At 38.8% G+C, this 26,075-nt stretch overlaps 1 protein-coding gene across 2 annotated transcripts in view; it reads right to left on the reverse strand.

Annotated features, from left to right (window-relative positions):
• SRGAP1 (SLIT-ROBO Rho GTPase activating protein 1) overlaps positions 1 to 26,075 on the reverse strand; it is a 260,617-nt gene that overhangs the window by 66,709 nt on the left and 167,833 nt on the right. For both annotated transcript variants that reach the window (XM_059403610.1, XM_059403611.1), the window contains exons 5-6: positions 13,520 to 13,702; positions 12,947 to 13,075 (exon numbers count right to left, since the gene is read on the reverse strand). In XM_059403610.1, the coding sequence (XP_059259593.1) occupies positions 12,947 to 13,075; positions 13,520 to 13,702 (312 nt within the window). The remainder of the gene's footprint in view (positions 1 to 12,946; positions 13,076 to 13,519; positions 13,703 to 26,075) is intronic.

A 26,075-nucleotide genomic window follows, 5' to 3' on the forward strand; every position in this document is an offset into this window, starting at 1 on the left:
GAATGGGAGATTTTTTGTAAGCCATGTATTTGATTTAAAAAAATTTGTATTTAGAATATATAAATAAATCCTACAACTCAATAATGAAAAGACAAATAGTGTAACTAAAAAATGAGCAATGGAATTGGACAGACATTTCCCCAAAATTATATACGAATGGTCAAACAAGCACATGGAATGATGCTCAACATCATTAGTCCTCAGGGAAAAGCAAATTAAAACCACTTCACACCCACTAGTAGGGTTTTAATAAAGATGACAGATAACAGGCATTGAGGAGGATATGGGGAATTGGAATCTTTTATATGCTGCTAATGGGAATGTGAAATATTGTAGCCTCTTTGGAAAAGTCTGGCAGTTCATCAGAGAGTGAAACACAGAGTTAGCATATGACTTGGCAGTTCCATTCCTAGTAATATATACAAGGAAAATAAAAACAAATTTTCACGCAAAAAAACTTGTACATGCGTGTTTATAACAGCATTATTACTAATAGCTGAAAAGCAGAAACAATCTAAATGTCCAATTAATAAGTAAACAAAATGAAATGTTATCTGGTCGTAACAAGAAGGGAGTGAGGATACATGCTACGACATGTAGGATCAACCTTGAAACTCAAGGGACCACACCTTGTAGGATTCAACTTATAGGAAATGTCCAGAATAGGTAAATCTATAGAGATAGAAGGTAGATTAGTGGTTGCTAGGGGATGGAGGACCTGGAGGGTGGTGACTAAGGGTTATGGGATTTCTTTTTGGAGTAATGAAAATGTTCTGTAATAGATCATGGTGATGGCTACACAAATTTGAATATGCTAAAAGCCAACTGCAGATTTTTTAATGAATGAACTATATGGTATATGAATAATATCTCAAGAAACCTGTCAAAAAATAAAAGAGGCAAAACAAAATACTGAAAGGAAATAATGAAAAAAATAGCATTTAAATTTGTTCATGCTTATTGAGACTATGATTAATTGAAATCTTTGTAGGATGTAAACACAATAACTGTGATATTTTGGATTTGTATAATTTACTGAGGACTCCATAATAATCTGTACTCTTTCAGAAGTGAGAAGAACAGGTTTGAATCTGCCAAAAAAGTTCAGGAATAATGTCTTCTTTCTTATCCTAGAAAAAAATTCATAAGAAACGACTGCCAAAGTCCTTTCACTGGAGATAGAATTTTGGGATTCTTAAATTTTCATTACCTCTTATTTGTATTTGCATTTATCTTTTTCATGTTGCATTTTAAGAGAATATAACTGAAATAATAGAACTCTGGGTACTGGTCAGTTATAAATTACTGAAAGAATTTTACATTTCTACATAGATATAATATAAATCTTTTAAAGAGGAAGTGGTCTATAAAGGTATCCCTATATTGTTCTAATGCAATTCAATCAATTCAATTTGATTCAGTTCGACCCACTAATTGGCCATCTATTAGGTACCTGGAAATTTGCTAGGCTCCAGGAATATGAAGACTGGAATACAGTAAAACACAACCTCCATTTGCAAGGAATTTGCATATAAGTTGTTCATTACTTTCCTGCTAAGACATTGTAGAGGGGCACAAAGGAAGTAATCTCAGTACAAAGGACACACCGACCAGGACAGGAACCATCAGAATGGCCTTTAAGAAGGCACAGATTCAATTCTACCCTCATCCTCCAATTTCAGAATTATTAAATTTGGGACTTTTTCTATAGAGATATTCTAAAATCTTGCTATTCAAAGTGTGGTCTGTAGACCATTAGCATCACCTAGAACTTGCTAGAAATGAAGAATCTTGGGCCTCAGCCCTGACCTCCTGAATTAGAATCTGAAGTTAAAAAAAAAAAAAAAATCCATAGGTGTTTATATGCACATTAAAGTTTGAGAAGCACCACACTAAAACATCAATTAAAAAAAGATCCCACGGGGCACCTGGGTGGCTCAGTGGGTTAAGCCGCTGCCTTTGGCTCGGGTCATGATCTCAGGGTCCTGGGATCGAGTCCCGCATCGGGCTCTCTGCTCAGCAGGGAGCCTGCTTCCCTCTCTCTCTCTCTGCCTGCCTCTCTGCCTACTTGTGATCTCTGTCTGTCAAATAAATAAATAAAATCTTTAAAAAAAAAAAAAAAGATCCCCAAACCCTGTCCACTGGGAGTGCTATTTCTCAGAGTGGGCAAGAGAATCAAGGTGAGTAAGTATTATTTGATTTAAAAAAGCAGAAAGAAGCTGCCTTATCACAATTACAAATACAAGCAAAATACAATTGTGAAATGGAAGTCTCATCATTGGTACATTTTGAGTGGAATCAGCTGCACTTGCATACACAGAATAATTTCGAGTTAATTAAAAAATTTTAGGCTCAGATGAGCAAAGTCCTCTTTTATTTCATTTGCTCCTCAAAATTCATAAAGGTTCCATGTAGCCATTTTATATACGACAGAGGGCCTGAATCATTCCACCTTCCAGTAATACCTCGTCTTGTGCAAACACGAATGGGTAAAGGAAATGGCCTAGTTTCTTTGAAATGTACTTGTGCTTCAGAACACCCCACTACTCCAAAAGAAGACAGGTTTGGCTTGATAAAAATGAAGGAGATCACATAAACTGATTTATTTTATGAGTACTGGATCCCAATGGGAGTACATAGAAAATTAATACTAAGGAAAGAAACAACCTAGAGAAAAGGCCCCCCTCTAAAATGAGTCTCTTTTCAGCTTAGAAAGGAAGAAAGAGAGGAAGAACAAAGGAAAAAGGGGGGGGGGGTGGAAGAAATTCAACCCTAACTACCTAATTGAAGTAGGAAAAAACACAGGCTGTTTTTATTATTCCCGGACTTAAATCACTCTGTTCTTCAAATTTCTAAGAGCTGCTTCTTTGGGGAGTAAATGTCACAGTCCCAACAGTCCTGTGCCTGCCTCCACACTCAGGTCACCCAGGTAGATTTGGTGGCACAGAACCTAACAAGGTAGCTGCTTTCCCTGGTGGTTTCCTAATAGGGTGTGGAGAAGTATGCATGTGGCTTTGTAGCCAGTCCAGGGAGCCCGCTAGGTGTCTTCTGGACTTGAATGCTATACCCCAGGTGGAGGTTTCTGTGATGAGCTTGATGGACAACTTCCATCTTTGATCCCTACAGAGCTTATCAGTCTGGAAAGCCACTTAATTAGCATGATTCTGTTACTTATGATATGCAATGTTTTCTATGCTCTAGGTTTTTCAAGTGTCCTGGACTTTTAAAGGAAACACGAATAAAATTTTTATTCAAGGTCTCCTGGGACAGCAAGGCTGTCACAGAATCGTCTTTTCTCTGAACTGGATGCTAAAATGACACTCGCTATGTTAAGATTCACGATACTTGGTTAAAAGGCCTAAAGTAATTCTATGGAGGTTATGAATTATTAATGTCAGTATGAAAGACCAGCTTCTGCACAGAGCTGAGTTATAACCCAAGTGCATTTAATGATGAAAATACATAAGAAACCAATAAGATATTTTATGAAAACAAAACAGTCCTCTTCCGAATGGATAAAAAACTGAATGGGTACATAAAATTATGGATTAAAACTGGGGAAGGAAAGAGTATTGGAAGTAGAAGGGCATTTTTTGGTTTTGTTTTGTTTTTTAATATTCTAACAGCTGCCAAGATAGATCTCACTAGGTGTTATTAGTCTAAATCGCCACAGTAAGCTAACTTCTTTAGGCGAAAGGGTTGCAAATCCTATCAAAAATAAAGATGAAATTCAGGTTTTGAGGACTGTGACAAATTCTTTGACTTGTTCCAAAGGCTGTGGGGCAGCTGAAATATTTTTGGTGGTTTTTCAGTCACATAAAAATGATCATAGCTGTTCAGGGAGATGACCTTTGTTTATTTGTTTGCATATACTCTTATGACATAAGTAGTCCTGCTGGGTAGAAGGCTGGTCCAAGATGGGAGTGAAGATGATGGGACTCCAATGGAAACAAATCCCACATGTGCTTCCACAACAGTAATAGCCAATGTCATGTGCGGGGCAGCTGTGGAAGTGGCTGGAAGGCAGCCCCAAGCTCCATGTGACTACGGAAGTAAACAGCTGTCATGAGGATGGAAAGGGAGGGAACTCTTCTGCGGCAGTATTCCCTCTTAACTTCATCATTCCTGCCACTATCTGAGAGGCTTCCATGAGCTTTTGTCCTGGGTTCCATCTCTGGCTTTACATTAAGCTTTGGCTTTGACCCTTCCAGAGCCATGGACATTGGGTAAAGACTTGATCTACCCCTTGTTTTGGATCTCTTCTATAATAGTGCAACCCAAGCAAACAACCGCAAAAACAGCTTTCACATAACCATGGGTAGGCTTTCCAAGGGCCAGAAATAGGTAACTTCACAGCTTTTACTGCAAATGGAGAAAGCTGACTTCTTCTGAATAAATTACCTCTGTCCCTTACTATTTTCCTCTCTAGCTATTTGTGCTTCACCTCAGAGACCACAAACTTGTTTTGTGAGAGATGGGCATCTCAAGGGACTAAACTGGATGTTTAAAATTCTACCGGCATCCTTTAGACACCTGCTCTCATGTCTGGGTTCCTGATCGTCCATGCAGAGCTAACAATTTAATTCTCACTGCTGCTTTAGTAACCACAACCAACATTCAGCCAAACTTGTTGTGAGTTTCTTTTGTGCAACAAAACTGTCAAAATGTACACTGAAATGGATACAAAGTAGGAAACAGGAGGAGAACAGAGGTTGCATATACCCAAGCCAATGAGTAGGACTAATAATCATCTGTGGCCTAATGCTGTTCCCACTCCCTTCGGCAATCGCTTCTCTCAGAGGAGCTGCCAGCAGATGCGTTCTTCCCCAGGCCACATCTCTATAACTACTCTGAATCATGTCACAAAGGAGATGAGAGAAGAAATAAAACCAAGCCCAAACAAACAGGTTGGCTGGTAGATGCTATGGAGAAGACAGAAAAACTGGGGGTGCTGGGGGAAAGGGTGTTATTCCTTTTTATAGGGCAGCTGGGTGCAACATGAATGAAGAGAAGGGCTCTGTCTGGCAAAGCTCTAGAAGGATGTTCTACACAAAAAGTAGAAAGGCCCAAGAAATAGCTTACTGCGTCTGGGGAACGGAAAGGCCAATGTAGCCAAAACACAGTAACTAAAGGAGGAAGCTGGAACACATCACAAAGAGTGGCAGGTGGGCAGTTGACATGGGTCTTGGTGAAGAGTTTAGAGATTATTCTAAAGACAACGGTAGGCCTTTGGAGCGTTTTAAGTCGGGATTGACAGGTCTAGTTTATCTTTCTTAATAGACTGGCTGCTTGAGAAGAGAATGGATTACTGATTAGAAGGTGTTACTGGAAGTGGGGTGACATCTCGGAAAGCTAAGTACAGGCAGGAGATGGAGAGCTTTGTCTCGGAGACAGTACAAGCAGCAAGAAACAGCAAGGTCTGGGATGTTTAGGAGGTACAGATGACAGGATTGGCTATTGGGTCTCTATGTGGGAAATGAGGGAACTGGGTTTTTGCTTTGCACAAATGGGTGGAAAGGTGTGCCACTTACTGAGGTGTAAAAAATGGTTACGAAGAAGTTATGTGTATGGAAAATGAGGACAATGATGAGGGCAAATGGGTATAAAAAGTTGAGCGTATGACATATGACATGTTCGAGGTACCTATTAGACATCCAATAGGTAGAGATGTCCAGTAGGCAGTTGGACATACAAATCTAAGTCCTGGGCAATGATCAAGACAGGTGATAAAAATCTAGGAGCCATCACATAGTATTTAAGGCAAGGGACCAAGAGGCGGAAAGCCAAGGATCATGCTTTGGCCACTTTCAACATTCCGAGGTCAAGCCAAGATGGAACTTAGAGGAGCTATGCTGCAGGTAGAAAGCAGATGGGTGCATTTTCATTTAACAAAAGCCCATGGCATCTCCACTGGAAGGAACTTTTAAAGCCATCTACTTCAGTCATCCAACTCATTTCAGTTTTTAAATATGCATTCAATCACAAAGGGATAAAAACTCACATAAATCAATTTCCATGATAACTCCACTATCCTAACCCATTTACCACGATCTCTCTATCATCTTCCTAATAAGAGTTCAGGCCTAATGGGGACTGCAGTATCACAATTTGGCGGGTTTTCATGGCTAAATCGAAATACCATTATGCATGGGGATAAGTCAAACTAATTAAGAAAAATCTGAACTCTGAATAAGTTGCTTTTTAATTAAACACATGTCTCTGGAGACAAAAGGATAAGGCTAAAAGCTTTAGGACAGCTGATTACTTAGATATGATAGAGTAAACACGGCATGGAATATATGATGTAATGTAATCTCAATTTCATTCTGTATAAATGGCTAATAAAATGCATGACAGACATCTTCACCACGAAAATGAGCTGCAGTAGGGGATTATTCTATAGCAGTATTCTATAACAATTACAAAGATTTATCCTTCAAACTCTAAAGTGACCTGCAAACTTTTACAGGGAGTAACTGGAAACCGTGAAACCCTACTAAAAGGACAACAAATAAAGTATTTGTACTTTATTATACTTATATTTTATACTTACATATTATACTTATATATTATACTATATATTTATTATAGTATTTATATAATAAATACTTTATTATCACTGGGCAGATGCTCTGGGACAAAGCACCAATGGAATTCTGCTGTTGAGAACTCTGTTTCTCTGAATGCCTTTTGAGGGCAAGTAGGTGTGGAACTGGACTGAAAGAGGCTACATTACCAGCTGTTTGAGGAATTCTAGATATAGAGAATGGTGAATTTGACTGCACACCCAGGATTATGGGAAATAATACCTGTACTGTCCTCTTGGCAAATCAAGCATTCAGTTACAAATATTTGTTGCCTGCATGGTTTTTCTTCTGGGTTGTAAAGCTTGTAATGCATCTCGATTCTAAACAGAATTAGTTACAGCCTTTTTTGCACTTACTTTTGGAGATAATAATGATTACAGAAGTGAAACCTATGATTTATAAAACTACAATCTATTTTTCTTTATATTATGCTTTTATTCTTCCAAATAAATTAAATTTCCTTTGGCCAATATTTGTAATACATTTCTTACAATTTGTACTTATTCTTTTTATTTTTTAAAAATATTTTATTTATTTATTTGACAAAGAGAGAGATCACAAGTAGGCAGAGAGGCAGGCAGAGGTGGGGGGGAAAGCAGGCTCCCCACAGAGCAGAGAGTCCAATGTGGGGCTTGATCCCAGGATCCTGAGACCATGACCTGAACCAAAGGCAGAGGCTTAACCCACTGAGCCACCAAGGCGTAATTATTCTTTTTAAAAAATATTTATTTATTTGAGAGAGAGAGAGAAAGCAAGAGCATGTGAGTGGGGGGAGAGGGAGAGAGAGAGAGAGAGAGAATCTTAAACAGACTCCACACGGAGCTTCTCCCGGCTTGATCCCACAACCCTGAGACCACGACCAAGTTGAAATTAAGAGTCCAACACTCAACCGACTAAGCCACCCAGCTGCCCCAAATTCGTATTTCATCTTCAAGTGACATAATAAACATCCTTTTTTGTTGTGAAAAAAACTCTCTGTTCCACTTCCTACCTGATTTTAAATTAAGAGATTGTAACTCTACAAACTAAAATTTACCCAGGACCTTCTTGTACCTTATTAATTTGTACTCCAAAAAAGCATTTTGCTGACTGAGGTAAATTAAGGTCAGCTTTGAGTTCCAAGTTAGTATATTTCCAATTTCGTAGGATCTACACTCAAGAAGTTTTAGAATACCCAGTTTGTTGCAAGGGGCAAAAATGTTAACTATCTGATGGAGTAATCAGAGTCACATCACCCAAGCCAGTGACCAATTTTAGCATCACTACTGGTGGGTTAAGACACAGCAACATCGCCTATGCTGTGATCTGTTGCAAAGTGCTTAATTTGAACTTATCAAATCATTATATAATGTTCACTTTGTAGGAAATACAGGAAACAGAGAAACAGGCTAACTGACACGGCAAAAATTAGAGATAAATCCAGAAGCTGAAATGTTCTGAGGAACAACTGTTCCTGACTCTTCAACAAGGGACTTTGTTAGATTAAAAAAAGAGAAAAAAAAAAGACTAATGGAACACATCACCCTGATGTAATGTGTGATCCTAAATTTCATCTAGTCTAGACACACTAGCTGTGAAATGTTTTTTTGGGGGGATCATAAATAGGAATATGGTCTGGCTATTAGAGGAGTTCAAAATTTTCTGAAATGGAAAGATGGGGGTCAATGATCGAAAAAAGTAGGTTAAAAAGCTGTATATAAAATATGATTTCATACTCTTCTGGTATAAAGATGTACATGTATGTGGACACAAAAAAGTCTACATGTTAACAGTGATGATCTGAGATGGTAAGAATGTGATCATGTCATTTTTGCTTATAATTTTTCCCCTAATTTTCTATAATGTACATGTACTAATTCTGTGATAATAAAAAGACTGGTTTTAAAATACAAATTCTAGGGGCCTGGGTGGTTCAGTCAAATGTCTACCTTCAGCTCAAGTCATGATCTCAGGGTTCTGGGATTGAGACCAACACGGGGCTCCCTGCTCAGTAGGAGTCTGCTTCTTCCTCTCCTTCTGCCCTCCCACCCATTCATGCTCATGCCCTTCCTCTCTCTCAAATAAATAAATACAATCTTTTAAAAAATAAGTAAATAATAAAATACAAATCCTATGGAAAGTCATATGGAAAATTCATATGACTTTTAAAAATTTTTTTGTTTTTATTTATTTATTTTACTTTTTTTTTTTTTTTAAATACCAATAGATCCATTTATCACAGTCTATCCCAGGATATTTGTAAGAAAAGAGACAGATTATTGACATCAGTAGAAACCAAGGGAAATGAGAGAGGTCTCATTTTGAATTCTTATTTATATTGCTTTGATTCAGTCAAGACACATTTAGTTATCTTCCATTTCATTTCACATATAAAATGTTAAGCATTAAAAATGTCTTATTATCATATGATCTTTCTGATATGAGGAATCTGAGAGGCAGGGCACGGGGTTGGGGGGGTAGGGAAGGAAAAAATGAAACAAGATGGGATGGGAGGGAGACAAACCGTAAGAGACTCTTAATCTCACAAAACAAACTGAGGGTTGCTGGGGGGTAGTGGGGGTAGGGAAGGGTGGCTGGGTAATGGACACTGGGGAAGGTCTGTGCTATGGTGAGTGCTGTGAAGTGTGTAAACCTGACGATTCACAGACCTGTACCCCTGGGGCAAATAATACATTATATGTTAATAAAAAAATAAATAAAAATAAACAAAATTAAAACGTCTTGACTTTTTCTCATTAGAGATACAACTCTTCCGATTATTATTAGATAGCTCACTATAAAAGTGATTTTGTTAAATAAGCTCACAAAGCAAAGGATTCTAGCTGCCTTTGCAAAATAATCAGTCTTTCTTTTTCACAAGGAAGGGTCAAGCTTAATGGTTTTTAGGATCACCACTATATATGCAAATTACATTCCCACAAAGTAAGCAGCCATTTTAGAAGGTGCACATTCACCGCCTTAAAAGTGAATTAATGAATGCATAATTTTTACTAAGCGAGGATTCAATTTCAGTTGAATATGACAACAAACCCATTTCTTTTAAAATTCATAATGAAGTATTATTTGAGAATTACTCCCATTTTAAATTTAAGGCTGATCTTTTAAAAGTCCATCCTTTCTTAAAATTGAAAATTACTTTGTACATTTAAGCATTATTTATTTACATCATAGTTAGTTAGATTTGGAGGTTAAAAAGTCTGAGTATGAGGCCCACTGCTTACTAGCTGTGTGACCTTGGACAAACTATCCAGCCTATATAAGCCTCAGTTCTTTAATCAAGTGTAGAAAATAGCATTTACCTCACATGGTTTGATGAGATAATGCTTAGAAACCTGCTTGTTACATAGTAAGAGCTCAATGAATATCCATGACAATGATGATGACTTTCCTGAAATGCTAATCCCGTCCTATAGGTGCCAGTAGTATGTAGTATGCTACTGTCATCTCCCACACAGATGACCAACCGGCATCTCACTCCTACTGCATGCGACAGAACTGCTGCTTCCTACCCTTTCACCCACATCTCCTCAGGGTCCCCACCTCAGGAAAAGGCACCACTGTTAACCTAGTTACTTAGGACCTGAACTGAGGAGTCTGTTTACCCTTCTGTTCACCGACTATATAAAATTCCTATTCAATGTATTTTGAATCCAACCGACCACTTTCCCCAGGTCTCGTCTCTAGTCTGGACAATTGCAAAAGACTCTAGATAGAGCTTGTTGTTTTCACTCATCACCTCCCTCAGTCTGTTTTCCACCCAGATGCCAGAGTGAGTCTCTGTCATGTAAACACGTGATGTCACTTCCCTGAGTAAAACCCTTCAATGGCTTTTCACCATACTTAGGACAGGATCTAAATCCCTTTCCCGTCCAAAAGACCCTAAATAACTGGGCTTCTGCCTACATTCTCTTCCAGAACCTTCCTCCTCACTTACTCTGCTCTGGCCATACTGGTCTCCTGCTTTGCTGCTGCTTGAGCATCTTGAGCTTGCCAAACACACAACTGCCTCTACACCTTCTGCATGCGGGATTCCTTCCCCATCTAGCCATATGGCTCTCCAGCTCACTTCTCTGCTCAGGTATCAGGCTTTTCCTGAATGCCATCAAAAGAAGCCCTCAGATAGTGGTTTTATTTTTATTTACAGCATTGTCACTACTATATAACGTTTGTATATATGTAAATATGTTTATGAGCTGATGCCTCAAGTAGGACATTAACTCCTTGAAGACAGGAACTTTGTTTTGTTCATTGCTGGATTTCCACTGTCAAATTCATTGCTTGGTACCTTGCAGGTGGTACAAAAATGCTTTTCAATACATAGAGACTTTTCCTTGTGTTAAACTGGCTTGGGTCTAGCCAAGTACTCCAAAAATAAGCCCTAAACCAAAAGATAACCAAGTGAACTAGTTACAAAGAATTAGTCCTTTATTCCATACACTTTGCAGAATCCCTACAAATATAAGATTGAAAACAGGAGTCATAAAAATTGTTTATTTTTACTCAGAAAATCTAGCAGTCTAGCAGAAAAAATTCATTTCATCAGAGCTAAAAGAAAACTAATCACTTGATTAAAAAACTTGTACGAAATGAACAGAAAAAAAGTTTTCCCTGGTTTTATTTATTAAAGGGTCCTGTATAAAGAAATTATGATAGTATGAGATAAAACTGTTTTTAGACTCAAAAAAGAGGCACATCAGTGTTAATAAATGAAAAAATAATTTCATTATTTAACAATTCTTTTGCAAAAGTCCCAAACTGTGGCTCTAATATAGCTAAATCCATGAAACATTCACCATAAAAATAAAAATGCTTTAACCTACTATACATCTAAATTATGATACTATGAGCCACAGAAAAAAAAATTTACAGTATCTTAAAACTGTTGAACTCAACCAATACAAAGCAGCACATGAGTCATTTTCCATCAGATATCTCTCTGAACCTCTATTATTTCTCTGTGCTTTTCTTACAACACACTGAGTTTTTTCCTTTTATTTGAAGAGATGGATGTTTTTGGACTGGGATTTCTGTTTCACCTGTGCGGTGTCCTACAGTGTTGGAGGTTTTCTGAATGAAACGCTGATCAGAGGGTTAAAGCAGTAATCACTGCGTGGATGTAATAGTATACATATATACTTGGAGGTTTTTTGTTTTCTGTTTTTTTTTAAAGATTTTCATTTATTTGAGAGAGAGCGAGAGCGAGAGAGAGAGAGAATGCGTGTGCACGTGAGTGCACAAGCAGTGGGGAGAAGGGCAAGGGAGCAAGAGGGGCAGGGAAGAGGGAGGAGAGGTGCGAAGAGAGAAGGGAGGGGAGGGGCAGAGGGAGAAGAGAAGCAGGCTCCCTGCTGAGCAGGAAGCCTGACACAGGGCTCCATCCCAGGATGCTGAGATCATGATTTGAGCCCAAGGAAGATGCTTAACGGACTGAGCCACCCAGGTGTCTATGCTTGGAGAGTTCTAAATGAGCCCAATTACTGCTTTTGATAGCATATCCTTGGAGACAAAGTACAGTGTTAGATAAATTTATAAACGTGGCTTAAGTCTACTCTACTTTGCCTACAGTATTTACCACAACCAGGAACAAAGCTATCATGTCTGTAGTCATTTGCTTAACATCTGCCTTTTCCACTTTGCATTCCTGAAGGTGAGCTCTGTATATGCTTGGGGGTGGGCGGATGGGTAAAATAGTTGAGGGGGATTAAGGAGGGCACTTGTGATGAGCCAGGGCTGCTGTATTGAATGATACTGAACTCCCAATCATGATACTCCTGAAACTCATATAACACTATTACGTTCACTAACCAGTGTTAAAATAAAAACTTAAACAAAAAAGAACTGTATATGATTCCACAGCCTGAGCACCTAACAATAGTAGGGCCCAAGAAATATACTTTGAATTAATGAATGCAGTTAGGGCTGTGCCGTTGCATAATTTAAAAATGAGTGGGTCCTTTCCTAGCTGAGTTCACCAGGAACTCATAGTTTCACAGAACCTAATCATTTGCTTTTCTTTGGTTGTAGGATCCACATTTTTTCATGTGCATCTTACAGTTGACAGTGTTTTAGTATCATGTATGGTTTAATTGGCAGCAGTTTTTCCTTCTGAGTATTATAAAAAATAACATTGGTTTGAGAAATAAGGAGGGTGTTTTTGAATCAATGAAATATAGTTACTGCTAATTACATCTTACGATGGAAGATATAGGGGTGCCTGGCTGGTTCAGTTGGAAAAGTGAGTAACTCTTGATCTCAGGGTCATTACTTTGAGCCCCAAGTTGGGAGAAGAGATCATTTAAAAAAAAAAAAAGTTAAAAAAAATTTAAAAATATATGGAAAATATAAAAACTTCAAGTACTTACGTCAATTAAGTCTGAAAGATCATGAATATAATACTTGAAAACTGAGGCATTGGTTGCTTCAAGGGTTAGGAGATACTCATTCCGTGCCTTAATCGATTTTAGCTTATTTTCTGAATACTTTGCTTGTCTCTGGAAATGGAGATGAGCCAGGTATTGAGAAAGACAACAAAGTCATTTAGTCAGAGAGAGATACATGACTTTCTACTAATCTAAACAATGTATTCCACATATGTCAATGACCTCTGAAGTCTTCCAAGAAAAGTACATTTTGAATCTGATTTAAATAACTAAAAGTACCCAACAACATATTTGGTCTTCAGGCCCAATTGCAAGGAAACCTCTTCGTTAATATTCAAGTTGCCCACACTGTATATGGAGTACTTGGCCTTCAACACTACATGATGTCCAGCTGTTAGTACATGATTTTTACGTTTCTTAAACATTTTTCATTCCTGTGGGAGGAAATGTGTGTCATTTCACAATAATTTACAAGGTGCGTCTATTGGTTATCAGTGTCCTTAGTACTGTCACCCGAAGTGAGGACAGAAAGGCCCTGTGATGTTTTTCACTTACTTTTTCTTTCATTTTTTCAATTTTCTTTACAGAGCTTCGCCGCTGATGTCTCTCTTCCAGTCTGATATGAAAGACGGGATCCCCAGACCTTCCAATTTGCTTCTCTTCCTGTTTCTCAGCCTCTTTCAGCTTGCTCTCTGCACTGATGCTCTCTGCGTGATACATATGGTATGTTTTCATCACCTGCGAAAACGGGACCCAAATTGTTACAAGATGCTGGTCTGTGACTCCGAGAGTGAATGGAAGCCATTGTGTGAGGAATATGTTAAAAATATCACCTTCCAACTGGCAGGGGGAGAGCCAGATTGTTAGGCAAATAGATGAATTATGGACTATTGCTTCTAAGTAAAGCAAAGAGAAATATGCAAATTCACCTGCCAGGAAGAGGCACTTAGGGGACAGGCTTTGATGAAAAAATGATTTAGAGTCTTAGGCATGCTTTCAGTGCACTTGAAAAGTTCTCTTAAGCTCAAAAGTGTTCTCTAAAATCTCTGCATTATTAATCTGCAGAATAAACCATCACTCATGGATAAATTTTACCCCAGTTTTGGACTTCTAAAAAAACTCCAAATCAGTACAGCTCTTAGTAAGGAGACTTTTTTTTTTTTTTTTTTTTTTTTTTTTTTTTGCATAAAATCTACTGGCCAAAATACAAAATGCAAATATTAAGGTTCACACATAGTTTCAGTTTAAAAACACCGTTTTTCTGAACACAAAGTAGTACTGTATGTTCAATGTAGAAAACATATGATACAAAAAAGAAAATAAAAAGCAGAGATAACCACTGTTAAGATTTTTGGTACAGCCATTTGGTCTTTTTCCTAGGAAAACACACACACACACACTCTCTCTCTCTCTCTTATCTGAAAATGACACATATTTCTCCTTTAAAAAAAATTTGTACCATACTATATTAACAATTTTTAATCTACTTTTTTTCAACTTTTAAAGATTTTATTTATTTGACAAAGAAAGAGAGACAGCACAAGCAGGGGGAGCTGCAGGCAGAAGAAGAGGGAGAAGCAGTCTCCCCACTGAGCAGGGAACCCCTATGGGGGACTTGATCCCAGGGCTCTGGGATCATGTCACTTACTGACTGAGCCATCCAGGTGCCCCTTCTATCTCCTTTTTTTGCTTAATATATCAGAACACTTTTCTCTATTACCAAATATTCTTCTAAAATACAATTTTAAAGCCTGAATAATAGTTCTTTATATGACTGGGACATAGCTTGACTAATTTCCTATTGTTGAACATTTTATGATATTTCAACTTTCTGCTTTATAAATGAAGCTGTGTTGAAACCCTTGATATATATTCTATCTTATTTCTTCTCTTAGAAATGATATGCATAAGTTACATTTTAATATATTTAGGAACATATAGAAAATAAAATTTTGTAATGTGTCTTTCCATGTATGCTGTAAACTTATATAAATGATTCTCAATTTAAAATTTTTAAAAATTTAAAATTTAAAAATTTAAAAATTTTAAATCTTTAGACATTTGGTTTTATTATTGTCCCAGAAATATTTATGTACAAAATGATCACATTTTCCATGATACATTTTCTTTTTTTAAATTTAAATTAAAAAAATTTTTTTATGGTACATTTTTCAGAAGAACTGCAGAGTTAGAAAATCTGCACATTTTCAAGATTTTTGACACATATTGCCAATTTAACATTCTGCAGTTTTGGAAAAAAAAACTTGATCTACATAGTTATTTCCCAAAGCATTTAGAAAATATGGATGCTTTTTTAATAAACATTTTTTCAAATATTAAATAAGTATATTTACTCTTACAGTAACTATCATATCTGTATATAATCCCTGTACTTGTAGATCCAAAGTAATGGTCAAAGATTTTAAAAGATTTTACCTCAAAAATCACAGTTTTACAATATATTTCAATCTGCTTTTATAAGCAGAGTCAGAAATCTGGGCCATTTCTAAACCTTGTTTATTTTAAGTACAATTATACTACTTAAAAGAGACAACACAGGTAAGGTATGACTCTAATTCAAGAGACGTATCAAGGAACATACCAGAACTTAGCATCCAAACATCGGTGGTGGTGCTTTCCCATAAATTATGTCAAATTCTCATCCACATAAAATGGATTTTATTACATTTATAAATAACCCATAAATTATTCAGAGTCAATTTTATAACTGAAATGTAGTTGTTTAGAAGAGATTTAATGTAACATTTGGAAGTAAGGAACCTGATTTTTTTCATTTCAAAAAGATGAGTTTTAAAATAGTTTGGGAACTGGAAGCATCAGTGGAATGTATTTATTTAGGTTGAAGCATATGAAATTGCTGTATTGGTAGGTTATAGACAAGGCAGAAAGGGGCCCCTGGGTGGCTCAGTGGGTTAAGCCTCTGCCTTTGGCTCAGGTCATGATCCCAGGGTCCTGGGATTGAGTCCAGCAGTGGGCTCTCTCCTTGGTGGGGAGTCTGCTTCCCCCCTTCTCTCTCTGCCTACTTGTGATTTCTCTCTCTGTCAAACAAATAAATAAAAAAAATCTTAAAAAAAAAAAAAGGTGGGGCATCTGGGTGGCTCAGTGGGTTAAAGCCTCTGTCTTTGGCTCAGGTTGTGATCTCAGGGTCTTGGGATCGAACCCTGAATTGGGCTCTCTGCTCAATAGGGAGCCTGCTTCCCCTTTTCTCTCTGCCTGCCTCTCTGCCTACTTGTGATCTCTCTCTCTGTGTCAAATAAATAAATAAAATCTTAAGAAAAAAAAAAAAAGGAAAGGCAAAGTCAGTCCATTCTTAAGAATGGTTCAACTTAATGCACATTCTGAAGGTGACTATTTGAAGTGTCACACATGGGGTTAATGAAGAGCCTTTACTTATTTTCACAAAATCTGATGATGTCTTCCCTTTAAAACATAAGCTAGCAAATCACGTTAAAGGCATTGCTGAACAAGAGCAAAGTAAGGGCGAAATTGCAAAGTTGTGGCAGCTTTTCTTGAGCTGTGTGTTATCTGTTTTTAGTAATTATCAAACCTGTCCAGGAGAAGTCTGGTTGGCTACTGCAGTTTAAAAGAAAAATAAAACAGCATTAAGCAGCAGCTGGGCAGCTGGGGAATGACAAGGGAGTCACCCTACAGCTGGGCAAACAGTAAGGTCAATGAATCGATGACACACCTTGCATTTCTAGGCTTGGCTCTGTTTGTACACCCTGCAAACCCACATACCATTTGGACCCTGGTTCCAGTTACATCTTTAAAGAGAGGGTAAAAAAAAAAACCCCAAATATCAAAACACAAGTTTCTCTCACTCTCCCTCTTCTCTCTCAGCTGTCTGTATTCTTCTTGCTAAGAGTCAAAGGAAGATATGAGAACATGTGACCCCACCAGAGAGAGATGAAAAGGCATCCCAGGCAGCCCTGGGTATCTAAGCATTCTTTTCTCCTAAATACACCCTGAAGAAAAGACTTGAACTCCTGCTTTATTTAGATGCTGAGGACCTGTGTAAGCAAGTAATCTGCACAAACTAAGCCTTATGAACTACAGATCTTCAGCTGGCTGCCAGCATGGGGTTTCTTATAAACTAGTCTGGGTTCAAAGGAAAACATTCTTGACCCAACTCTAGCAAGAAAAGGGTGTAAATATCCCATCATAATGTGGTTCAGCACAATAGCCGAGGATTTTCTACCCAGTTCAATGGTAATTTCCAGAGGGAAATTTCTTTGTTCAGTTTTCCAGTGTGACTTAGGGTTTCCACTATTTTCTAAAATGTTAACAATAACAATGAATGAATTTTAAAAGTTGAGGAGAAAAACACTAAAAGCTTTTTGAGAACTCTAATTGCAGATAATGAATGCAAGTACAAACTACATTATTTAAAACGTAAGCTGTTGACCGAATTAAATGTGTTTTGTATTTAAAATAAAATAACAGACAGTTTTCTCTTTTTCAGAGAAGTAGAAGAAAGCTCTTATTTTTAAAGGTGAATTTTGAATACATACTGCAAAGAAAATAATAGCTTCTCCATCAGCTTACTGCAAACACAAGCATTTGCATTCCAAATGACATGATAGGCATATATCCATTTAAATGTACTCCAATAACACATTTTCCTATTTGAATTCTTCTCTACTAAAACCTCATGCATAATTCTCCACTGAACACACTCAACATATCTTTCCTACTCCATCTTTTCTTAACTGCAGAAGAATACAGTGAAATAGATTTCTTTGCAATTGTGAAATCCTACGCAAAAACTTTTGCACAGAAGTTGTTAACATTTTTTCCCTTACTGACAGACCCATATAATGTATCTGACACTACTCCTGTACTTTAAATCAAAATAATTAAAATATCTACAGTGAATTTTAATATTTAGTGTCATGAAACCATTATGTATCTGAAAACCGTTCACATGTTTGAAGAAGCAGTGTATTAAGGTTCTACATTTTACTTTCTGACTACTGGCACAGAAGTTAGAAGGCATGGTTCTAAGAATGAGTCTACCAATTACCAGGTGGGGGGAATTTATTTTATACTTCTCACCTTACAAGGCCATTGTGGACATTCAATTGTGCATCCCTACATATGTGTGCATGTAAAACTTTACTGAGTACTTATAATATGTGTGTGTGCGTATGTATGTAATGTATACCATTAACATATGTATGTAATATGTATATGTTTAGCAAACGAAGCATTATGTAACGCTTACTATGTGCCACGTACCATTCTAAGCATTTTATAAATAATAGCTTATTCAGTCCTTCTAAAAAACTCTTATGAGGCACATACCTTTATTCTTCCTATTATACAGATAAGACAAGAAGGGCCTTGAGAGGTGAACTAAGTTGCCCAAGGTCACATAGCTGGTAACTGGCAGACCAATGGTTGAAGCCCTGGCAATAAGGTTCCAGACTGGATATTCTAGACTGCTATAGGCTATAACCTTTGGGAATTCTAAAGCACGATAAAAATGGAAGGCCCCTTTCCTGGGGGATACAGCTGCTCTTGGTTATATTTAGGAGTAGAGGGAAAGAGGGCTGAAAGATAATTATTTATTCACTCACCATTTGCTTGGTATTTACTGTCCATAAGGCAATGATGGGTGTAAAAATAGGGACTTGGTTTCCTACTTCTTCTTCTTTTTTTTTTTTTTTTGGTTTCCTACTTTTAAGAGCTTAAATTTTTGGAGATTTAAAAAATGGGCCTTGGAGAATCTGATGGACACAGATGAAGGCGAGGACATTCAAGCTGGAGGGAGAGTGCCAGCAAAGGTATGTGGAGTAGGGAGAACACACAGGTATGGTGGGCGTGTGTAGACCATAACTTCGAGAGGGGCTCTAGGGAAGGGCTTGGAAAGTGCATGGCTGGGTCACCGGGCTGGAGGATGAGACTGCAGCAGTTGTCGGGCCAGATTAGGAGAGTCTTGAAACCTCAAGCAAAGAAATTATTTAAAAGTATTTGATGGGTGTTCATGAATCCACAGGGGTGTAAACGGTATGGTCAGAGCCGTATTTTAGCAGCAATCCCGTGAAGTTAAGCAGGAGGATTTGGGGGTGTGAGGTAATCTCATTTAGCATAAAATAGGAGGGAATGGGAAGAAAGTGAATCCAGGATAAGAGTCACAGGGCAGGGACACCTGGGTGGCTCAGTTGGTTAAGCGGCTGCCTTCGGCTCAGGTCATGATCCCAGCGTCCTGGGATCGAGTCCCACATCAGGCTCCTTGCTCGGCAGGGAGCCTGCTTTTCCCTCTGCCTCTAGCCTGCCACTCTGTCTGCCTGTGCTCGCTCTCTCTAACAAATAAAATCTTAAAAAAAAAAAAAAAAAAGTCACAGGGCATTTTCCCTGTTCTCTCTCTCGACATTTCCTCAGACTTGACATGTCTGCTTCCACCATGGAGTTGGGGCAGTCTGGCCTAACGCTGGCCCAAACAGCACTTTGGGTACTTCTCTAAGTCAATCACTGAACATTCCCTCCTCAGGATGTGTGCTTTCCTGCCTCCGTGGCCTTCTCCCAAGCCAATCCCACTGCCTGCGATGTCTTCCCCCCACACCTTGTCCTAACGTTTAGACTCATCCTTCAAGGCAAATTCAGATTTCACCCATTGCCAAGTGTTCCCTGGTTCCCCCACCAGAGCTATTGTGTTCTTCCAACTGCCAAGGCCTTCTTGTTGACAGCACTTTGGGCTCTCTGCCACAGGTCTGATACCTGTGTGCCATCCAGTATCACGGACTGTCCTTAAGTTCACCCAGGGCACCAGCAGGGTCTTGTGCGCCTTTGGATTCTCGATACTGCTCTAGACAGTGGGAGTAAAATAGGCATTTAGGGGGCACCTGGGTGGCTCAGTCATTAAGGGTCTGCCTTTGGCTCAGGTCACGATCCCACACTGGGATCCTTGCTCAGCAGGAAGCCTGCTTCTCCCTCTCCCACTCCCCCTGCTTTTGTTCCTTTTCTCGCTGTGTCTCTCTCTGTCAAATAAATAAATAAAATCTTTAAAAAAAAATAGGCATTTGGTGAGAAACAAATGAAGGACAGGAAGCCGTTTTACAGTCCGCCTGTCCATTCATATAGTCGTTTAACGAACGTTTCCTAATACCTAATATGTGCCTCGAATTATTCTTCTCCCTCCCTGGCATTCAAAACAGCATTGCCCATAAAATACCTGGGAATGGTCTAATGAGATGCTAAGTAGTTCAAATTCACCATGAGATACAGTTAGCATTGGAGTTCATGGCCCCTGAGAAAAGAAAGGTGTGGTGGTTGGGCTGACGGGAAATGGAAAGCAGTGTATTTGCGACAATATTCCATACGTAACCTGCTAGTTTACTAACTTCACCAGTCACTAAGAGCTCTTCTGAGAAACTATATTTTTGGAGTTTCCTTAACTGTCAGCATCCCAAAATCAAGATCTCTTTTCTACAATCAATACACGAGAAGGTGTGAATTGTAACTGAGTTTCTGCAAGTGCCAGACTAACACGACCACCAAGTCAGGGCCACAGCCTTGGAAGCCTGTTCCTCTTGTTTCCCAGCAAATTCTTGGGTTCCCCAGGAAAGTAGGACCCTCGGGCCACCCTACGCTGAGCCCCAGGCGCCTCTCCAAGGGCTTATTTTCAACAGGGCCAGCAGGCAGGAAGGGCCTGTCAGAGAACACCCATTACCACTGCATGCCAGGATCCTTCCACCTGCTACCTCGAGCCTTCCTACTCTTTAGGGCACTGAGCCAACTCCCAGCTTCCGGAGCCAGGCAGAACCAGATTTGAGTTCCTGTGCTAAAACCACTTCCTACCCAGCAAGCCTCTTAACTGGGCCCTCGTTCCTCTGAGGTGAAATGGGGATTAAATCATAGAATGCACAGAAGCACATAACAGAGCGGAGAGTTTGATTCTTGATAGTTTCTACGGTCTGATGTGGAAATAAGTGTGTGGGCTCCAGAGACAGATTACTTAGCTTCATATTATGCTCCAAGCTAAGAGGTACAGACCACTGTTGTTCTCATTCGTGGCATTTGGGCTGGAGAAGTTCTGACCCCTGAGGTGGTGAGTGGTCTGTAGAGCAGACATGATGAACTCTCATAAAATTTACCTCTTCTTCCTAGGCTGATATGGCTCTCCACAGGTCAACGAAAGCAGAATTTACAAAATTCCATTATATTTGCAAAATAACATAGGGAGAACTCAACTTTGAGAGAGTATACTGGTAGTTAGTGCTTAGCTTCACAGAATGGGCTATCTGGGTTCAAATCCTACTTGTGCACTTACTCATGGTGTAATCTTGGGCAAGCAACTTAATCTTTCTGTGCCTCAATTTCCTTGCTGTGAAACCAGTGTATCATTCTCACTCATGGAATGCAGAAGGTAGCTGGAAGGATTAAAGGTGTCCTTACATGAAAAGAGCCCCAAAAGTCTGACATATAATAAGTGAACAGTAAATGTCCGTTACTGATATTCGAAAAAAATGATCATAAACTTTTTAAAAAAGATTTGTTTATTTTTGAGAGAGAAAGAGAGAGCTTGTGTGTGTGTTCGTGGGGTAAGGGGGAACAGAGGGAGAGGGAAAGAGAAAATCTCCAGCAGACTCTACACTGAACACAGAGCCTGACGTGGGGCTCGATCCCAGGACCCTAAGATCATGACCTGAGCCTAAACCAAGAGTTGGATGCTTAAGTGGACACTTAGCGACTGAGACATCCAGGCTCCCCTATCACAACACATGGTAAAAACAGGCAGTGATTTCTCCATGACAGGAAAGATGATCATTTTTTTTAAAATAAATATTTTATTTTTAAGTTATTTCTACACTCAAAATGGGGCTCAAACTTACAGCCCCAAGATCAAGAGTCTCATGCTTTACCAACTGAGCCAGCCAGGCACCCCAAGATTATAATTTCTGATAGAGGTAAAGGGAAGGAAATTGGTGGTATTTCCATTTAGGCCACTTATGTATATGTTAAGAATTTGGAGGGAACCGGGGTGGCTCAGTGGGTTAAGCCTCTGCCTTCAGATCAGGTCATGATCTCAGGGTCCTGGGATCGAGCCCCAAATCGGGCTCTCTGCTCAACAGGGAGTCTGCTTCCCCCTCTCCTCTCTGCCTGCCTCTCTGCCTACTTGTGATCTCTGTCTGTCAAATAAATAAATAAATAAATAGATAGATAGATAGATAAATAAATAAATAAGGAATTTTAGCAAAGCTCTTTAGAATGAGCAAATAGATCAAGGCTGACAATTAAATAGCATGAGATGTTGCCTTTACAGCTAGTTTATGAAGGAAAACTTGAGGTATGTTGTGACTCCATTGAAATGAAATCAGTACAAGAGTCTGAATTTATCATCAAATTATATTTATAACTCAAACAAATGCTTTGAACAAAAGGCACTATCTGGGATTCTGGACCTTGCTGACTAGGGCCTGCCAACCAACTAAAAGACAGGGCAACAGAAATGCAGAGAATAAACACAGGGGAAAATAGAGAAGACATATATGCGAAGGGAGGAAACACGGCTAAAGAAAATAAAAGAATAATTATATTACTATTTAGTGTAATGTTGAAGTTTTGTTTCAAGAGTAATTAAAAATAGTAATCATAATTTCAGATTATATTCAATTGAAGAGTAATTATAAAGAGCTCTAGGTTCAATGGAAACAGCTTAGGTCTATGAAATCCAATAAATCTGGATTTTGATCCTTGCTTTGCTAGAGAACAATTCTGTAACCTCAGCCTTTCTGACCCTCGATCAGGCCCTGAATCTTATCTGCTAGAGATGACAACATCAGCTCTCCCTACATAACCAAAATTAGGGGGACAATCAAACTGTGCCTCTCAAACACATTGAAAGGTGTGTAATGAAAGAAAAAATGCACCAAATCATAGAAGGAAAAACTGATCATGTAACTAGAAATCTTCTAAGAGGATTTTAATAATATCCCACTAAAAGGGTAGTAGTTGATGAAACTGAGAGGAAAGAAAATAGGATGGCATTTAGCAGTCTATAGGAAGACAGAACCCATGCCATTGTTAATGTTGTTTTCAGTTGAAAATTGACTGTTTTCTTCTCTAGCTTCAGGAGCCTGTGTTGGGGAAGGAGCATTCTTGTCTTGTACATCCAAGAGTGTGAGCCCTCAATCCACCCATCTGACCTGGGGGCAAGACCACTCATCTCTTCTAACCTGAAGCTTTCTCACCTATCAAGGGGGTGGTTGGACCACGTGATCCTCTAGGCCTTCTCCAACTCGAAAATGCTGTGTGTCCTTGATTTCAGATACGAATCTTGCACCAACTAAATACCCTAAGAATTTATGATTTGAGTTGCGTGTGTGTATATAATATACTTCTTAGTGGGTAAAGGGAGTGATTTTTTTCAGTGTCAGGGTAAATACCAGATAAATTTTAACTGAAAGGAAAAGCCAGTTTAACAACAAATTAAACTAATTATCTCCTTCTGCTTCTGTTGACTTGAAGCAGCCATTAGTACACCATGTTACACTGAGAAAGTAGGATTCCTCCTAAAATCCTCCATGGGCTCTGAGGCCATAACTCATCTGCTCTATTGCACAGAAAATATCTAGAAATGAACAATGCCTGGACAGCCTGGCTAATGTACTGTTATATTGATGAACTTTTTTCCAGGATATCTATCACTCTTGTGACTTTAATTAGCTGCCAAGCTGAACAGTGATCAATCATCAAGTGATCATCAAGGGGGGAAACCCAAAAACTCTTTGGTAGGTACAGGGTGATACAGAGATTTGAAACATGCTTTTATTTTTTATTGTAATATTTAAGCTAAAACAGGGTGCTAGTCATCTTTTTCAAAATGCTAAATTTAACAGCTTTCAAGTGGCAATATAAATTACAATTAGTTTCACAACATTTTGCTACTTTGATAAAAATTTTTAATAAAAAATGACTAATTTATCCTAAAGAAGATAAATTATTGTAGGCCTTATTAAAAAGAAAATGTTTCTATTTGTAACAAGAGTAACCTGTACTTATTAATCTTTATCTGTCCTAGCTCTATTTGCAATAGTCACTAGAGGCAGTTTCTAATTTAAGTCTTTCAGTCATAGATAGGGGTTATTGGTTCTGTTTATGAACTCTCAACAAACATTCATATTCAGCAAACATTTCTTGAGTACCACAAATAGGCCTTGTCCTATTTGATTCCATTATGTTTTATTACTAGAAATCCAATTATATTTTATTGCTTATTGATTGATACCAGTTCATTAGTGCCTAAGAGTAATTTTTCATGAGAGCAATTAATGTGGTATAATATCTGCCCATTTCACAATTATCAGAGATTTCTAACATGAAATAAATGTCACTGTATCCAAAAAATTCTGATTTTGTGAAGGATATTTTCTTTTTCTTTTTTTTAAATTAAATTTTATTTTTTTTCAGTGTTCCAAAATTCATTGTTTATTTTCCTTATCTCTCAAGTACTTCACATGCTGGAAAGGGCAGAGGATTTTTTTTTAGGAAGTCCAATGTACTACTCCCTTTATTTTTACACCAATGATTTGCTAATGCTCTGGCAGTATTCAAGCACATGGGGTTCCCTGCACGGGCAATTTGTGGTTTCACACATCAGTGCTTTGCCTCATGTACGAATTGCTTTTTGGAGCACCCTTCCCATCCTTCCTTTATCACTAAAATCAGGTGTCACAGTGACTATCACTGAAATCAGGCTCCCTGGTGGCTCTGGGCTTTGCACAGAGCTGTGGAGACCTGTCTCTCTACTTAGTCCAGAATCTAACACCAAACATGGAAATAGCTCACTAGTATAGCTCACTGATGACAGGGCCACGTGCTTGTCATCGATGCATTTCCAGGACCTCCATTGCTGAAAGGCTCCCCCCACCGCCCCAGCCACTGGGTGTGTATTACTTGGATACAACAGAGATGACCCTGTTAACAAGTCTATAGCAGAGGCAACAATACTTTTAGCGCTTCCCATTCAACTTACTTAGAGACAGAAAAGAGACTCTGAGATTTGGGACAAAAGCTTAATAACTGCATTCCGAAAATCCTAGGACATCACAGACCACAGGCCTCCTCCGCATACTTGCTGGGCAACCGTCCTCCAAAGAAGGAGGGCACGGTCTTAAAAGATAGCCGGTTTCATTTCTCACCAGCTCTAATAGTTGAACTCAGGCAGCAGACTGGGGTTCAAATCTATGTTTTGCCTTGTAGAATGTTTCCTCACCTGTAACTGGGACTAAGAATAGTACCTGTAAGGCTGCTGTGGAGAGAAAATGAAAGAATATATATCAAGCTCTTGCAGGAGTGACTGACACACAGTGAATGCTTAATGGGTGATATTGCACTAAGTGAAACACCCTTCATTCACATCCTTTAAGCCCACAATGGCCTCAGTCCCACCAAGGCTGACTTGTTTATTTTCACACCTTGGAGGCTAAAAACAGAAGGATGGTCTTTGTCTTATGCATCAAAGAAACAGACCTGCCAAGAGACTTAATCCTTGCCCAACAAGTCAACAGAGAACAGTCAGTAATAGAGAGAAGGTCATTCAGGAAGCTCTTGTTCCAAAAGGGGTTTTCAGACAGTCTTCAGAGGCACTGAAATACAAGTTTTATCTACTGAAAAAAAATACCCAAGAGCTGGCACCTGGAATACTTATTAATCGGGACCACCTTGAACACAGTGGCAGAAGTGACAATGGGAAAGGTTGAAGTAGTTGGCCATGTTGAGGGGGAAAGTATATGTAAAATGAAAAGCCAAAGAATTTACTAGAATTTCAAAGTCTCCCACAGTATTAAATATTTAATTCTTTCCGGGAAATGTCTCACATGCCTTCAACATTGAAAGAGGATGTTAGCTTCCTCCCTTTTGACCTCAGACTTGCTAGTGGGGTTCTTTCCAGCTAGCCTCTTGGCTCAGGTAGAAGACTCTAAGGGCAAAGCCTTCTCTGAGGGGAAGCAAAACTACCCCTTCAAGCCATAAGGGCTGCCCTGAGCCAGCAAGACCCTACCTGTTGATTGACCCCCAAGGCAATAATGGATTTGACCTTCACTGCCCACCTGCACGTACGTACCCACCTTTGCCCCACATTTTCCTG

Source organism: Mustela nigripes, chromosome 6, assembly GCF_022355385.1.
Source record: "Mustela nigripes isolate SB6536 chromosome 6, MUSNIG.SB6536, whole genome shotgun sequence".
Lineage (NCBI taxonomy): Eukaryota > Metazoa > Chordata > Mammalia > Carnivora > Mustelidae > Mustela > Mustela nigripes.